Consider the following 18,093-nt stretch of genomic DNA (forward strand, 5'->3'; position numbering starts at 1 on the left):
TAACTGCCACTGATTTCAATGTGAGTTAGGTGCCTAAATACCTTTGAGGATCTGGACCTCAGTGACTTACCCAAGGTCACCCAGGAAGTGTGTGGCAGAGCAGAGAATTGGCTCCAGAGCTACTGAGTTCCATTTCATGCCTGAACTGCAAGGTCATCCTTCTTTTGACTTAAAAAAAAAAAAAGACAAAAAAATCACTTGCTAGTCAGCAGCCACTCCATAAACATACAACAGACCACCAATGTACTTAGTCTATGGAAGATTGCCACAGTAGTCTGGGTATTGTCTCAGCAGCTTTAAATCCCTCTGAGATCTGAAAAAGCCATAAGAACATATGAATGGCCATACTTGGTCAGATGTATGGTCCCTCTAGCCCAATATCCTGTCTTCCAACAGTGACCGGATGCTTCAGAGGGAGTGAACTGAACAGGGCACTTTACTGAGTGATCCATCCTTGTCATCCAGTCCCAACTTCTGGCAGTCAGAGGTTTAGAGACACCCAGAGCATGGGGTTGCATCCCTGACTATCTTGGCTAATAGTCATTAATGGACCTATCCTCCATGTACTTGTCTCATTCATTTTTAACACAGTTCTATTTTTGGCCTTCACAACATCCCCTGGCAATGAGTTCCACAGGTTGACTGTGTGTGTATGAAGAAGTACTTCCTTATATTTGTTTAAACCTGCTGCCTAATAATTTCATTTGGTGACCCCTAGCTCTTGTGTTATGTGAAGAGGTAAATAACACTTCCCTATTCACTTTCTTCACACCATTCATGATTTTATAGACCTCTATCATATCCCCTCTTAGTTATCTTTTTTCTAAACTGAACAGTCTGTCTTTTGAATTTCTCCTCATATGGAAGCAGTTCCATACCCCTATTCATTTTTGTTGCTCTTCTCTGTACCTTTACTATTCTAATGTATCTTTTTTGAAATAGGGCGACCAGAACTGCACTCAGTATTCAAGATGTGGATGTATCATGAATTTCTGTAGTGATATTATATTTATGATATCCCTTTCCTTATGGTTCCTAACATTCTTTTAGCTTTTTTGACTGCCACTGCACATTGGGCAGATGTTTTCAGAGAGCTATCCATGATGATTCCAAGATCTTTCTGGAGTGGTAACTTCATTTAGTATGTATAGTTGGGATTATATTTTCCATGGAAATTACTTTGCACTTATCAACATTAAATTTCTGTTTCTCAATCACCCAATTTAGTGAGATCCCTTAGTAACTCTTGGCAGTCAGCTTTGGACTTAACTATGTTGAGTAATTTTGTATTGTCTGCAAATTTTGCCACCTTACTGTTCACTCCCTTTTCCAGATCATTTATGAATATATTGAACAGCAAAGACCCTAGTACAGATCCTTGGCAGACCCTGCTTTTACCTCTCTCCGTTGTGAAAACTAACCATTTACTCCTACCTTTTGTTTCCTATCTTTTTAACCAGTTACTGATTCATGGGAGGACCTTCCCTCTTATCCCACAACTTTTACATTGCTTAAGAGGCTCTGGTGTGGAACTTTTATCAAATGCTTTCTGAAAGTCCAAGTACACTATATCCACTGGATCATCCTTGTCTACATGCTTGTTGACACCCTCAAAGAATTCTAAAGGCATGATTTCCTTTTACAATAGCTGTATTGATTCTTCCCCAAAGTATCATGTTTGTCTATGTGTCCGCTAATTCTGTTCTTTGTTATAGTTTCAACCAATTTGCCTAGTACTGAAGTTAGGCTTACTGGCCTGTAATTGCCAGGATCACCAAGGGAACCTTTTTAAAAAATTGGTGTTACTTTAGCTACCCTCCAGTCATCTGATACAGAGGCTGATTTAAGCGATAAGTTACATACCATAATTAGGAGTTCTTCAATTTCATACATGAGTTCCTTCAGAACTCTTGAATGAACACCATCTGGTCCTGGTGACTTATTAGAGACAAGACAGATCAAGAGCTATTAGCTAAAAGTAACACAGTAATGATATATTCAAGCCCCAATAACTCAAGAAAATGCATTCACCTCCACATGGTGCTCAGCCAAACCAAACAGTTCAAGGGTACAAATAGATGTTATTTACTTGCTCCAAGGAATTTTGCCATGGATGTTGAGACAGGTGCAACAGTCCATAGGACCTACAACTTAAAAAGGGAATGGCTGTGTGGACCTGAAATAGGATGCCTAGTGAAGCTGCAATGCACCACTGCCACTTGAGCTGGTGCAATATGCTGGTGTAAGTTGTAGTAATGCAAGTAGATGCAGCTAGTGAGTTCAGGGCCATCAGAACATACCCGTAGGTTTGTGACAGCAAATGTTGTATAAAAGAGATACAGTTGTTCTGGAGCAAAAGGAATCACAAAAATATGAATTTCTAGTACATATTGAAGAAGCCATTAGCCGTGCACAACTTTATTGACCCTCCTAACTTATAGACAATGTTACCTATTATTATGTGCCAGTAATGGCAATCTTTCTAACTTTTTCATATATATAGGCAGGGATGATGGGGGGGGGGGAAGCCGGTACAAATTACCGGGGCCCGGAGGTCCAGAAGGGGGCCCGGTTTCCCCTCCCTCTCGTCAGCCCTGTTTAGCCGGTCCGCCCTTACTGGGGGGGGCGAAAAAAATTTTCACCGGGGCCTGAACCCGCTCTCGGCAGCCCTGTATATAGATATATCTGTTTTGTAGAGCACCCTTGTATCATTTCTCATATATAGATGTTTAATGTGGAGAGAGGGAGTTGGGACAACAGATTTCAAACTATTAAGGTGATATTCACTAGTTTGCTGTCATTCAAATGAAATATTGTTGGTCACATTAACATGTTCAATGCAACCGAAAGCCAACTTCCCACCTCAGTGCTCTATTTAATATCAATTACTTTCCATTTCATTTATTTTTTATCTTTTCTTTTGCATCACAGTTTGTTTGGATTTTTTTTCCAGGACATTTTAGTTTGGACAACATCAATTTTTTTTTCTTCTGCAGTGCCAACCCCCAGCATTCCCTCTGACGGAGGAAGGAAGGAAAGAAGAATAATGGGGAAAACCCACATATATTTACAACATATTTAATGTATGTACTATTTATTAAATATAGCCTTCAATAGTTAAACACAATCAGACTTAGAGTTGGTTCCATTGGTCAGGAATCAAAATATAATTACATTTGCTTTGAAGCATCCCTTGAAACAATATGTATCTATCTATATAGAGCATGTTATGATTTATTACATATATTACACTTGCAGCTAGCAGACACAATAGAGATCAGGGTCTCTTTGTGCTAAGCACTGTACAAACATATGGGAGAGAGTCCCTGGCCCAAAGAGCTTACATTCTAAATACTGTTCTCTTTTGTATTGAAACTAGTAGTTTAACTGAGCATGTTGAACTTTTGTGGATCCATTTAAAACCAGATGTTGCCATGATTTATTAAGAGGGATAGTATTGACTCAGTCAGAACCAAAATCCCATTGATTCATGAGCCCCTAATGTCAATGAAGTATCAGTTCACAATCAGTTTCTGAGGATCAGTCGATCCAATGATCAAGTCCATTATATCAGGAAACTTAGCAGCAGGGTAATGGTTCCCTTCACAAAGGATTGAGTTTGAAGGACCCGTGGATAGAGTTGGTGATATTTCATGGGCTTAGTTCTTTATTTTTACATTTGTTGTTGTTAATATCTGCAAACTGTAATCAAACAAGGAAAGAAATTATACATGATTTTGCATCTGGTGGGATGAGTGGCAGATATAGGGTAAGATTGTGCTTTGCTCCTGATATATCCCTTCTCCGGGACAGCTGGGTGTGTCACTTTTTAGGATATAGAGTGCCTCAGTTTGCTCTACGATCAATAACTGTGATCACCAGACACTGAAACTTATAATGTGTGTGTAAGTACAATGTTTAACTTAGTAACTGTGCCAATAATGTATAATGATCAGTGGAAGAGAGGTTGCCTGGTCGTCCAAGCTGAGCTATGCCTTGGCAGCCTTCCTGCAAGTGTATGTTGCAGAAGAGTGTGTACCACTTATAACCTTGGGCTGGCACTAATGGTTTGGGTCACGGGAATGGCATGTTTCGAAGAGGGAAAAAAATAGCATGGACTCTTCTGAAAATATTAACCCGTCTATTTGGAGAGTAACCGTTGCCTTTGAAACCTCGTTCTATACACCTATATTTAGCACGAGAGGAGGGAAGGAGAAGAGGTTTCAGTTTAAAGCTCCGCTGTTTGCTTTAAAATCAACCCCTCCCTCCATCTGAAACAGGGCACAGAGAAGTGTGGCCGCTGCCCTTTGGAATTATTCCCCCAAATCCACCTTTGCTTTTTCCACTTCATCCCGCGGACCCGCGTTCACGAGCTGGGTTTGCGTTTTTTATCTTCCCCTTTTCCTGCCCCCCACCCCGCCAAACAGGAGATGTTCCCCAGACGGAGCCCAGGATACTGGTTGGAATCCGATTTGGAGGGTGATGCACCGCGACAGCTAAAAGTTGGATAGAGTTTCAGCAGCTACTATATATAAAGCAGGGGGACTTATGTCACTGCACTAATTAAATTCCATCTGGGTGGCTCCTCTGGGTTTTTTTTGAGCCTATCACCCAACTCCAGCAGGCAGAGAGGCCAAGGGGAGAGCATGATGATGGACCTTTTTGAAACTAGCTCCTATTTCTTCTACTTGGACGGAGAAAATGGAGCTCTGCAGCAGCTGGAGATGGCAGAGGGGTCCCCTCTGTACCCAGGCAGCGATGGCACTTTGTCCCCCTGTCAGGACCAAATGCCCCCAGAAGCTGGGAGTGACAGCAGTGGAGAGGAGCATGTGCTGGCACCCCCGGGCCTACAACCCCCTCATTGCCCCGGCCAGTGTTTGATCTGGGCTTGTAAGACCTGCAAGAGGAAATCGGCCCCCACCGACAGGAGGAAAGCAGCCACTCTGCGGGAGAGGAGGCGGCTGAAGAAGATCAACGAAGCCTTCGAGGCTCTGAAAAGAAGGACTGTGGCAAACCCCAACCAGCGGCTGCCCAAGGTGGAGATCCTGAGGAGTGCCATCAGCTACATAGAGAAGCTGCAGGATCTCCTGCATAGGCTGGATCAGCAGGAGAAAATGCAGGAGATTGGGGGAGACCCTTTTAGCTTCAGCCCTAAGCAGGGAAATGTAAGCACAGCGATTGTACTCAGTCCCCTCCTGCCCCCTGAAAGTCAGCTGCGAAACCGCCTTCCACTTCTTTTTCTCTCCCTCTTCCCCTTCCTTAATATAGTGTCAATCCAGCGCGCCGGGCACACTAACGAGCATTTAACAGACTTCGCGAGGGAAGTGTAAATCGTTGTTGAGAAGTCCAGCAGGCACCCAGGCTGCCCCGAGGAGCAGCGATCCTCTTTGCTAATACATGTTCTCTCTCTTTCTCTCTCGCTCTCCCTCCCCCCTTCCTCCGCGCTCTGCGTGTTTACTTCAGATCCCAAGTTCAGATTTCCTGAGCACCTGCAGCTCCGACTGGCAAAATGTTTCTGATCATTCCAGAGTGCTGGCAATCAACGCCAAAGAAGGTAAACTTCAGGATTCTCTTTACATGTGCATAATGTATATATCTGTGTATGTGTGTGTGAGAGAGAAAGAGAGATGGATCGATTCCGTTAGTGGAAAAAAATCTTACTGACAGCGCTGAGAAAAAAAATGAACACTGTTACTATATTGTACGCTTCTATATATATATTGTAAGTTTGCTCACAAGTGGTGTTTCCTTTTCCTAATATGTAAATATCGGTCCTTGTTAGATCCTCTCTTTCTTGGGGCTATGTTCCTTTCTGTCATTTCCTTCTGTGTATCGATCCCTGTTTTAAAAAACTAAACCAAACACTCTATCTTTTTTTTAATTATTAACCAGGAGCCTCCATCGTTGAATCTTCAGCCTCTAGCAGCCTTCGTTGTCTTTCTTCGATAGTGGACAGTATTTCTTCAGAAGATCCCAAACTTCCCAGCGTGGAGGAAGTGGTAGAGAAGTAGATCTGCATTTGGCCTGGTAGTATTTTGAACGCAGATAACAAGGAACTCACCCCACAACCTATAAATGAAATAATGAATTAATTTAATATTTTAGCAATCCCAGACAGGGGCCTTGTTAAAGGCGCTGGTAGGCAGATAAAGTTGAATCTTCTTAAAAAGAAATGTTCCTCCGATAATTGTACAATCCAATTCTTTCTTTCTTTCTTTTATGTTGTATAGACCACTCCTTTTTTATTTAATATATTTACTTGTTTTCTGGTGATCCACTTTGTATAATATTCAACAAAAAGTTCATTCCTGAGTGAAGCTGTTGTTTGGATTTCCTGTTAGTATTATTTAAAGAGTTCTTAGGTTGTGTTTTTGTACATAATTTTAGTACTTTTTTATGTAAACCGGATCCATATATATATATTTAAATTGTGGAATGTGATATTGTATATCAGAACGGCCAGATTTCATGGGTATGTAAAATAAAGTTCTTTGTGTTACAAAGGTCCCAGCCCCGCGACCCATTGTTACTTTAAATTGTGGGCCCGATCCTGCTCCTATTAGAATTACATTTTGCCACTGACTTCAGCAAGATCAGGACCCAATTCGGTCAATCCAAATAAAAAGTGTTTTAAATTAAGAGGTTGCAAATATTTCCAGCCGGGGCAGCGTTTCTTTGATGTTTAAACAGTTTCTTTTCTACTCAGAAGCGCACAGAAGGCCTTAATTCTTTCCCTCTTATTTTACACTAGCAGCCTTCCACAGCTGAGATTTGTGACTGCTGCTGTGTGTAAGAGTGTGTAGGCCGCCTACGTTCACACAGGCCAGTACCTCCCTTCGGTCTCCCTCGGTGGAAAACGCAGTGGATCTACAGTCCATTTTGTTAAATCGCTTGGGAAAGCGCTTCCACTCGGCTCCTGACTTATTCGGGGCTATATTTACCCTGCATGTTTGACCTGCTGAGCTACACATGCTTGGAGGAGCCTGGAAGGGGGAAGCCTGTTATACCAAGCAATGTCTGGGAGAGGGTCAGTCAGAGTCCTTACTTAACCAGCTCCCTATGTCGCCTGAATTCGTCTCCGATTTTCTTTTTGGGGCTGGAGGAGTCAACCCGTGATTGCAGCAGAATTTATGGGCCTGGCTGGTTCCTAATGGACAGCAAAGGGCTCTGACAGGAGCCAGCTCCCGTAGGGTCTAGAGGACAGAGACTTCTTTCGAAGAAAGGTGACTCCTACCTCCTTCTCCTACCCTGCAGGGGGAGCTTAGGGCCCCCAGGGGAGGAAAGAGTTAAGTGGCTGAAAATGGGGACCAGGAGGAAAAACAACACGTGAAGCCTTTCAGTCAGTGCTCTAGAAAAACAAACCCTTGAGCTGAGGGTGGAAAAACAGGAGCTACTCCCAGTAAGGACTTTAGGGCTTGTAACCGATTTGTTTATAATCTCGGGAAGAGGCGACCACCAAGAAACTAAACCGCTGAGTTTCTCTCCCCAGCTCCCCACCACTTTATGGTAACTAACAAGAGGAATCGTCCCATCGCCGAGCAGTTAAAATGTCCCTTTGTCACCTCCGCTCTAACTTGAATCCTTCGGATTTAAAAATACGGTGTCACTCCCCTGTTCCTTCTTAGCCAGCATGCTGGGTGGGGGGCAACGGCTGGCGAAAGGGAAAGTTCTCACTCAGCTGCAGCCAGAAACTCTCCATTACAGAACTACTTGCTATTTCCCACTCCCTATGCTGGCTGCGTCGCCTGCCATCACAATTCGTGTAGAGCTTTAGCTTGATCAGAAATATACAAAGAAGCTTTTACTTAACCACGCTAGAAGCTATTAGTGTTCTTAATAATCTAGTTCACTGCCTAAACAAGTAAGAGGAGGGTCCCCATCTAGTACCACCACTCAAGCAAAACTCTCACCAGCTTTACTTTTTCTGAGTACAGAGGGTCGGACCTGGCCTTGAAATTGTAACTCTCCTCAAAGGGAGAATTTCATAAGCATCTCATGCACACCTTGGGAAAAAAGAAAACACTCTTTCTTCCTCTCCTTAACGGGGAGGTTTTATTCACATCCTAATATTGACGTCAAGAGACTCTATTGTCCGGCTGTGTTTGGACCCCGAAATCTATGTCGTCTCCAGCAACGGGGTAACATGAGAAATTGTTTGGAGTAAGTTTGAATAAAGAAGGTTTTTCATTAAATAAAGAAAATATTTCCCCAAGAGACTCCCTGTGACCTCAATGGCTGTCGCTGACATGCAAGGCTTCCCAATGAAAGTCTTCAGTGTGTTTGCAATTAAAATGTTTTTGTTTGATATTAATAACGATAATCTTTACCTAAGTCTAAAGCCAAAGCAAACAGGGCCCTGGAAGCACAAAATCAAGAGGTAATAACTCAGTAAAGATAAGCAGTTTGTGATTTAATCTAGCCTCTTTCCAGAGGGGGTTGGGCGCAAAGTTATCAGGTTTAAACTAATGAAAGTGATTTTCTGCCCACATTTTATTAAATGTGGAACAAAGCTCCTGGAACATGACTCCCCAAATGTCCCTTGTAAGGCCTGGCTCCTGCAGGTTCACCTGTATTGCTTAACTCATAGGCTGTGTATTTATTTATATTGAGAGTAGTGGGGAGGAGGACTTGATGGGCCCATTCATTTCACGGATCCAACAGCCATTGTAATATACTATGGAATGAAACAGTGAGGTCATTCACTTGGTGCGCTATAGACAATCATTGTAGTTGAGATTCCCCTGCGGGCTAGAATACCCTGGTGGAATGGAACAGATGAAATGTGGATACAATGGTGGTGGGAAAAGATAAAGGTAGATGAGACTAGGTTTAAATCCCCACTAACAACTGAAGGACAAATGTAATGTTCTCTTCCTAAGTGAAAGGATGAAACGAAATGAAATATATTTAGATGAACAGATAGTGGGCCCGCTTCTTGTTCGGGTAAAACTGCCATCAACTTCAGGGGCAGAGTAGCAGAACCGGGATTGGCTCCAGCGTTGTTGATGAAATCCGAGAAGACCAATGCACACTGGTGCGATGCAACTATATTCTAGGGGGAAAGTCCGAGCACTCGAACATTCATAAGAAGCACTTGATAGGATCGTTATGTGGCTGTGGGGACCCAGGATAGCGTTTTGCCAGAGCTTTGCCCTTTTATGGCAAAAGTGTGGCTGTTTTCACCGGGAGAAGAGAGAGATGGAGGTGTGTGGGAGGGCTTGAATAACTCAGCCATGTGCTCGCTTGGGTTTCCCCTTCTGTAGCAGCAGGAACTAGCAACTTTTCCCATTCTCAAGGCTGCTAAAAACCCTCGTGTCCCTTTGATCTCTCTTGGGAGTCTCAGAATGCAAGCAGAGGCCAATGTCTTCTTCAGCTGGCTTCTATACAAATCCTTCCCGCAGCTCTGGCAGGTACTAATGTGTTTACTTAGGTGCGCGCAGTTCCCAGAGCTTGATGGAACCAAAAGTTTAGCACGTTGTTGGAGTCCCCTTAATACAGGTCCAACTGGGAAAGAGTTTTTGTTCTAGTTAGTTCTGGAGGCGGATTGCTGAAGGGGACCTGGGATGGCAGGCTATTACGGAATTGGCTATTTATCCAGGAGCTAAAACTTCCATGGATTTAGCATTCCTAAAAGCAATTTGAACTAATAGAATAACACGTCACAAAATAAATCCTGCAAACCATTATTGATATACACTGGAACAAATCCTTATCTTGCAGTCTATACTCAGGCAAAAGTTCCATCGACCCCAATTGGGATTTTGTCTGAATTTTCGAGAACAGCTAGTTTCCTCTGTATTTTCTTGGCTGGGGTTGTAATGTGTATTTTTAATAAAGGATGCCCCAAAATAAAATATCAATAAGTTTAGACTCAGCTGTTAAATTTTGTAGTCCTGACCCCTGAGTTTGCTCAGGCAAACTCAATGGGAGTTTTGCTTAAAGTGGGGACTACAGTAACTGCCTCTTGGCTTCAGCTGTCTTTACAATTAATTATATATCAGATCTGGTGCTTTTAAAGTACAACATTAATACAGCCCCAACAAGGGAAATTGTGTTCTGCTATCAGTACCCCACAGTCACTGGCACACAATTTCTTCACTTCACACGCCTCAGTAGTTAAACTTTGGGTCATATCTGCAAAGATGGTAGCAGTATGTGGTCATATTTTCATACACCGATATTTACATTTCATTCCTAAACGTTCTACTCACATTTTGTCAATTGAACACTTTCCTTGGTTGGTTTGGTGTTTCATTGTTTTGTTCCGTTTTTCGAAGTAAAGTTAAAGTCAAGACATTTCAGAAGTAGGGTGACCAGATGTCCCGATTTTATAGGGACAGTCCCGATTTTGGGGGCTTTTTCTTATATAGGCTCCTATTACCCCCCACCCCCTGTGCTGATTTTTCACACTTGCTGTCTGGTCACCCTATTTCAGAAGAGGGGGAAAAAGTCACGAAATAAAATCTGCTGGTCAATAATTTTGCTCTTTATAAAAAACTATTCCTTCTTTTATGGTGGGGGAAAATAATTTTAAACTAGTCAGAAGAGTGTTTGAAATATATATATTTTTTAAAAGTAACTATAACAGTACGATTCCTACTGGCTGAGGGACGCCTTTGAAATGCTGTATTCTTTTTTTCTGTCAAGATTTCTTGCTAGTTTAAAAAATCTCTATATTTTGTTCTGTGTTTTAACAAGAGTTTGAAAGTTGTGTTGTCCCATTGTCGGCATTTCAATCCCCAGATCTCAAAAACCCACCACCCTTACCCGCTCGCAGCAGCCTCATTAACCAACCTTGTCGTTTGTGTTTTTTCCTGCTTCTTTTAGTTCTACTCACCCGCTTGCTGCACGTTTGCAAATTTGTTTTGAGATCACTTTACAAAAGGAAGCTGGCACCTCTAAGGGATACTAATTACAGATTTTCCTGAGTGACAGCATCTTTTTTCCAAGATTGAGGAATTCCCCTAAGACTCTTGGGAAGGGCACATTTCTAAACAGCCTCAAACACTCTGAATAAGGAGCTACAGATTCGAATGCAAGGAGAGACACAGACAATATTTTGTAAGGCATACCAAAGCGGGTGGGCATTGTTACTACAAGATATATTGTACACACTTGGAGAGAAACCACCGAAAGGTGATCAGAACACTGTACCTCGCACTTTAAAGACCAAGTTTATTTGTGCGCAAAGCATAAATCTGTAAACAGGTCTATTTCAGCCAGCGAGAACATGCTAAATTAAAATATCCGTGTGATACAATCCAAGAAAGTCTTCAAGTTACCGCTGACCAGAATCGCTTTATTTGGCTGATGATTTCTTGCAAAACCACCGAGAACTGCAACGTTTCAAAGGTGGTCAGCTGAATGTCAACCTGGACTTCATTAGAGAGAGCTGAAATTCAGAACTTTCCTTTTCTGTAACTCTATTCCTTTATCAGCGCTATGGCTTTAATACAGTATTCATTTCAAAGGGGTCTCGCTGCCCGTTTATGGCCCTAAATAAACTGGAACAGGACAGATGTAGCCTTTCCAACCGCTTAGATAATTATATACCAACTTTTTGAAGGGGTGTGGGCAGGGTTTTATTTCTTCAACCTTCTATTTCTTCCTCTGATATATTTTAAAGTGGGGTTTCACCTGAAAGCAATAACAACATTCCCCTAAGGGGACTGAACATTTATAGATCAATTATCAGATGGATTCTCCTCTGGGTGGCTTGGAGCTCCGGGTATACTGTATAAACAGAGACGTGGCTTTTCAGCCTACCTGCTCCAAACTGAAGCCTAATCTCTCCTTTTCCAAAGTGTTTGAGGTTCACAGCCTGCATCAAGGCAGTAGTTCAATAACCTTTCTTACACAGAATTCCCCGCCAGACTCCTTTACTTAAAGGGTGTTTGAATAAAATGACTAGACCAAGAAGTAAACTCACTGGCTATGTCAGCTGCTGCTCCTTGAGCGAGGTTAGTCAAAAATACTTCTGCTGGGTACTGAGAATAACTCGCATAGCCTGGGCTTTTCTGAGGGGGCCGTTTGGAAACCGTTTTATTTAACCCGAATAACACATTTTCCTAACATATAAAAGCCAGCTGAATGTGGCCAAAGGGTTCCTGTGCTTTGGCAAATGCCTGTTAAATGGCTTCATTACCACTTTAATGGCCCTTTAACAGTTTCAATGATCTGCTACTAGGTCTCTGGAAGGCTTTTGTCACCGACTTGTGTAAAGTTACTCAGGGATTGTGGGGTTAGAAATTTTACACTTCCAGGAGGGGTTTGTTGCACTGACAGCTGGGACGCATCTGTAACGGTACAAGTTTGTCTGAAAGCAGAAAATTAGCAAAGCACTGCTCTACTATTGCCTCTAGCACCATCAGGCCACAGGGAAGAGAGCAAAGGGGTGGCAGAGAGATTTTCTTAGGCAAACAAATACAATTGTCTTGTTTCTGACATGATCAGGGAGCACTAAAACCTGGAGTTTACCTGAAATGTTCCCCCCTTTCATTGTTAACTGACAATGTTATTGTTTCGCAGGGATGATTTTCTAGCTTTATGTCTTTTAAATATATATATATAATCGAATCAAAGGGCAAAACAGCCCCCAGGAAAATGAAGAAAACGGATCACACCTATAAAAACAAAGTGAGCCAGTCTGGTTCGAACCGTAACATTGATTGTGAGAAAATCAAATTATTAAAAATGTTCACCATTTAATTCCCGCGAATATGGCGAGACTGTATCCTATTTACTCCATAATGTGTTGGAAGATGCTTTTATGCAGGAAATGTCACGTTTTAGGGTTTCTTTCCCACCGTTCCTGCTCTTTATTTTTCACACCAAATTGCGAATCTCCTACTTTATTCTAACTTTTGAGTTGTTGCAATCACTACTTCGAAAAAGTTTATGCATGTTAAAATGTAATAAACTCATCAGACAGTCAGATGGAGCGGTGCATAGCAAGTTGTCTCCTGGGGATTGGAGGGGGTTTGCCCAGACAGCCCCAGTAGGGGTTGTGGAGGGATATGCTAATAAAGACTAGCCTCTCTGGACCAGCCTCCCATAACAACATGTATATATAAAGAGCCCCGTGCCCCAGAGAAAGGGCACTTTGTCTCGCATCCCTAATTACTTAGGAAATTGCCCAAGAAAACTGCAGTGTGACTTGCTGAGTCTGGCTCGCTGCAGCCCAGACCTAGCACCGCTCTGTATTAGCTGTTGGAAAGATGGAGGTGATGGACAGTTGCCAGTTTTCTCCATCCGAGTTCTTCTATGACAGCTCCTGCATCTCTTCCCCGGAAGGCGAGCTCGGGGATGATTTCGAACACGGGCTGGCTGCCTTCGGAGCCCACCAAACAGACGGCCCGTGGTCCGACGAAGAGGAGCATGTCAGAGCCCCCACAGGGCATCATCAAGCCGGCCACTGCCTCATGTGGGCTTGCAAAGCCTGCAAGAGAAAGTCCACTACCATGGACCGGAGGAAGGCAGCCACCATGCGCGAGAGGAGGCGACTGAAGAAAGTGAACCAGGCTTTCGACACGCTGAAGAGGTGCACCACTGCCAACCCCAACCAACGGCTCCCCAAAGTGGAGATCCTGAGAAACGCCATCAGGTACATCGAAAGCCTGCAGGAGGTCTTGAGAGAGCAGGTAGAGAACTACTACAGCCTGCCAGGACAGAGCTGCTCTGAACCCACCAGCCCAACTTCCAGCTGCTCCGACGGGATGGTAAGAGACTGACGTTTCGATCACGTAAAACGCTTTTGGGTTGTAAACGTGCCGACATAGGCAGGTTACTCCGTTACTTCAGGGCTCTGCTGTAAGGTAGAAGAGTGAAAACGGGGTGCGTTTATTAAGATCCCACGGAAACGTTAAGTGCGCTTAGGGAAATGGTCCCTTTCCAGGATGTAATTCACATGGTTCTGCATGCAAACAGCCTTGCAGTGCTGTGGGGGTGGGGGGCTTCATATATGCAAAGGGGGCAGCTTTGTTGCCCTGCAGGGGATGAAGATAACTAGAAAACAAGCTCCTGGGTAGTGATCATAGCATTCACCATTCAATGCCCGTCAATTCTCCTTCGTGTTGTGTAGCCAAGCTCTTGTGAAGTACCGCATGGACCATGGAGAACTGAGACTAGGGAGTGAAGCCTTTGCTTACCCCTCGCCCCCCAACCCCCAGTAATGTTACAGTCGTCATGAAAAAAAATAGAGGGGAACCCACCCAGCTGAAGCCTGGCCCAGAGGGGCTGTTGATGCATTTTTTCCCGAGCGCGTTTGCTCCCTCAGTGCCAGGTTTTAATGTGCTTTCGCTCTGGGAAAGTGTCCTCTTACTGACTCGCTGTGCCTTCCGCCTGCTACCAATCCATTCTCCATGGTTAACGCGGTGCACATTGCTGATGGGTTCGCCTTTTGCCACGCTGCCCCTCACGCAAAGAGCCGCTGGAAACTGAGCTAATGTAAGCAAATGTGCCGGGGAAGCGCGAAGGCGCGGTGGGGTTTTAGGGTCCCACTGCGGAGTCAGCAGGGCGCTAGGCGCAGCCCGTTGGAAGTCAGCGGGCAAAGTCGCGCACCCATAAGCTCTGTGCGCTCATTTCTTGTTTGTTCTAGGCCGAATGCAACAGCCCTGCCTGGTCCCGGCGGAACAGCAGGTTTGACACTGTCTATTGCCCAGACCCACACAGCGGTAAGCATGAACACAGGGCTCTGGCCAGCTCGTTTCTTAATAGCGCAACTCCGGCGTGAGTAAGGTGGCATCGACGTAGCTGGAGAGGCAGCGTCTGCCATGAGTTTTCACACTCCCAATCTCTATGCCAGGCGGTGATATTTACAAACGGCGAGGTGTGCTGCGTGTCCAAAGGGCTGGGTGGGGATAGGTACATGCGTTGGAAATTAAATCGCAGCTAATTCGTGAGCTAATTCACGTTTCTTGATGCATGGAAGTGTTTTCTATTACTTTCGCCTTACTCTGTTCCACAGACAAAAGTACTACACTGTCCAGCTTGGACTGTTTATCCAGTATCGTGGATCGCATCTCTTCCACCTCCGATCAAGCTGCGCTGCCGCTGCGGGACACCGCCTCCCTCCCTGCAAACGCCAGCCTCGATTCCCAGCCAGGCACCCCTAGGACCCCTCCTCATTCCAGGCTCATCTATCACGTCTTATGAGCTGAGAGACTTGAAACCAACTCCATCCACTGCTTTTACTTGGGGAGAAAGAAACTCACGCAATGAACAGCCCTGCCTCTCGGAGAATGAACTATGCACGTGGAATCCACGCGTTTCAACCTATGTATATAAAGGAGAAGCTTTTTAAACTGTATATTTGTGAATAGTGTTGCTGCGAGATGTATTTAACTAAAGCATTCTTGACACATTTTTTGACTTTTTATTATATTGTTACCAGGTTAGCTTTTTGGCTAGCGTAAACATTGTACGCAGTAAACAGAAGGCTGTAACAAGTGGCTTCCTGCGAAGTTTTTGTAGCAATGCTTACGTTATATTTTCATAAATGGTATTTCTTAACGTTCTTGGTTAGAGGAGGCACTTTTATTTCACCTGAAACAGCAAAGCAAGTAAGAGCTCACTTGCAAACAACATTAAACATATTCGTCTCATCAGATATAAATGTATGAAATACACAGAAAACATTGTTGCCTAATGCTGTATAGTTTATTTCCATTCATGGGATGCTTTTTGTTGTAAGCACGTCAGTATTTCTGTGGGGACCGGGGGTTCTCAAAATAAAAGCAACTGAAATTGTCAAAGGCTGGGAATACATGGTATTCTGAAAATCCTGCTATAAATAAAACTACTACAGAAGTAGTTCGTTTTGTGGTTCTTTAAACCATCTCCAAATATTCAGGACTCTAGCCATTTTTTTATGATTTCTAGCTTTTCCATATGGTTACGAATTCTTCGAATTCATCATGCTAATAATGGTACCACATATTGCACATTTAATCTAGAGGAATCCCAAAGCCTTTTACAAACTAAAGCCTTGGTCCTGCGAAAAGTTAGGCACATATTTAACTTGAAGCTTGTGAATAGTCCCTTTGAGTTTGGTGGCACTATTCAAAGCACGTGCATAAATGTTTGCAGGATTAGGGCCTAAAGATACAATGCAGCACTCCCTATGTGAGTGGCTCTTCCTCATGCAAGTAGGGATGGCCATGGGACTACTCAGTAAGCAGGGGTTTGCAGGATCAGGCCTTTATATTACACATTAACAGCAGAGACCTGCTCCTATTGACATTGATTTCAATGAGAACAGAACTGGGCCCCACCTCTACAGTCCTTATTCTGGCAGGACCCCCCCCCCCACGCATTTATTTCTGTGGGAGTAAGGGCACAGTAAAAATTATAGGCTTTGGCCTTAATACTACATTGTCACTTTACCATGTGTCAACTGCATGATTTGGCTCTTATATTGTAGGCAGACTCATAGGTGCTGGAACTAGGGGTGCTGGGGGTGCTGCCACACCCCCGGGCTTGAAGTGGTCTCTATTATATACAGGGTTTACAGTTTGGTTCAATGGCTGTCAGCAATCCAACTATACAAATTGTCCTAGCACCACTGGGCAGACTTATACTCTCCCTTATACTGTCTGTGGCAAAGGACTACCAATGTAACAGAGCAGAAGTTGGCAGAGTTGATAAAAACAAATTGCAAACTATCCCTTTTTTCTGCAACCCACAAACTACAGTTCACAAGGTTCACAAAACACATTATTTTGCACATTTTCTTTGTTCCACCTCATATGACAGAACTGTATGCATAATTCATAGATGGTAACAGAGTCACACGGCACTAGAAATCGCCAGGCAGCATTTGCAAAATTATGATCTTTTTGAAAAAAAATATTTCCTTTCAGTTACCAAGTCACTTCAGCTAACATGTTCTATGATGAAAAGATTCCAACCATTAGTAATGCTCTAGCTATAATCCAAGAATGTCTTCATAGCAACGTCCAGAAAAGAAAGATGGATTCTTTTAATAGTGCTCAAGAGTATCTAGCATGAGAAATTATCCTCTCGGTGTCAGGTCTCATGGACGAAAGGTGTATAAGCTTTACTAGCATGGGCTTATGGATATATTTGGCATATTCATGTTATTGCTAGCAATGGATGGCTTGGAGCAGTAGTAATGGGATACAGAACCTTTCATGTCTAAGGACTTGTCTACACTGCAGGCTTGCTGTGAGTTATCTCCTGCACCTTTGCCCAAACCCCTCACATACTCATCCAGCGGAGTATGGAGCAGAACACATGTTGACCAGTGACCCATCCCTACCTACTTTCCCACTTTACCGTGTGGAGATAGCAAAGGGGGTACCACCTGACCTTGAGCCAACATAATCCTACACAGTTATTGCCACAATTCCCTGAACTTGTATCTTCTTGCCCTTCTACCTACTCACTTCTCACTTGCCCTCTGTGCACCAGCAGCTACATGGCATTTAACCTGTCTTTTCCCATTCAGTTTAATTCAGTTTCTGCACAGCTCAGCCCATTTCTGCCAAACAGCAAGAGACCTGCCACAGAGCATGCTGCTAGCTAGATGGAGGAGCACCCCAGGGTTCTAGTTTGCTGTTGGTGTGAATACTCCAAAGATCATGATTGCATCCACAGCTCCAGCAACATCCACCTCTATGAGACCATCTCAAAGAGGCAGGCAGAGCTGGGCACCCACCAGTCTGGTGTATAGAGCTGGGAGTGTATGAAGCTCCTGAAGCAGCTGGATGAAAAGCAAAGGAAGGGAGCAGCAGGTTGGCCCCTGCGCCAACAAGTTACTCTTTTTGTGATGAGCTGGACCCACTTGCCACCACCCTGAGCAAAGAGGTCACTATCTTGCATAAGGGAGGTCTTGTTTACAGAGTGAAGGAAGGGGGAATAGCAATGGAGGATAGTCCAGTGGCGCCGGTATGAAACTGAGAACTGGAAGCTTAGGGTAAGCCCATGTGGGCAGACAGGCAAATGGCCATACAGAGGCAATTATCTGTGGGCCTGTTTGGGGAAAGACCTGTGGAACAGCCTGGGGAGAGTGTGGTGAACAGCCGGGGGTCAGATCTGTGCGTGGTAAGTGCTGTCCACTATCTTTGTTAGTAT

At 43.9% G+C, this 18,093-nt stretch overlaps 2 protein-coding genes across 3 annotated transcripts; both read left to right on the forward strand.

The window, feature by feature from the left end:
• The first annotated feature begins 4,271 nt into the window (after nt 1-4,271).
• MYF6 (myogenic factor 6) lies at nt 4,272-6,505 on the forward strand. Its single transcript, XM_054027307.1, has 3 exons — nt 4,272-5,165; nt 5,464-5,554; nt 5,893-6,505. Exons 1-3 carry the CDS (start codon nt 4,647-4,649, stop codon nt 6,009-6,011), a joined length of 729 nt encoding a protein of 242 aa, XP_053883282.1. The 5' UTR covers nt 4,272-4,646; the 3' UTR covers nt 6,012-6,505.
• Nucleotides 6,506-12,023: 5,518 nt separating this feature from the next.
• MYF5 (myogenic factor 5) lies at nt 12,024-15,807 on the forward strand. 2 transcript variants are annotated; one of them, XM_054027294.1, is made up of 3 exons: nt 12,024-13,718; nt 14,597-14,672; nt 14,930-15,807. In XM_054027294.1, the coding sequence occupies exons 1-3, from the start codon at nt 13,218-13,220 to the stop codon at nt 15,151-15,153; spliced, it is 801 nt and encodes a 266-aa protein (XP_053883269.1). In that variant the 5' UTR covers nt 12,024-13,217; the 3' UTR covers nt 15,154-15,807. The 2 variants fall into 2 exon arrangements, with proteins under 2 accessions (XP_053883269.1, XP_053883262.1); XM_054027287.1 differs by having other exon boundaries at nt 14,966-15,807.
• Nucleotides 15,808-18,093: the final 2,286 nt, after the last annotated feature.

Source organism: Malaclemys terrapin, chromosome 1 (genome assembly GCF_027887155.1).
Source record: "Malaclemys terrapin pileata isolate rMalTer1 chromosome 1, rMalTer1.hap1, whole genome shotgun sequence".
Classification (NCBI taxonomy): Eukaryota; Metazoa; Chordata; order Testudines; family Emydidae; genus Malaclemys; species Malaclemys terrapin.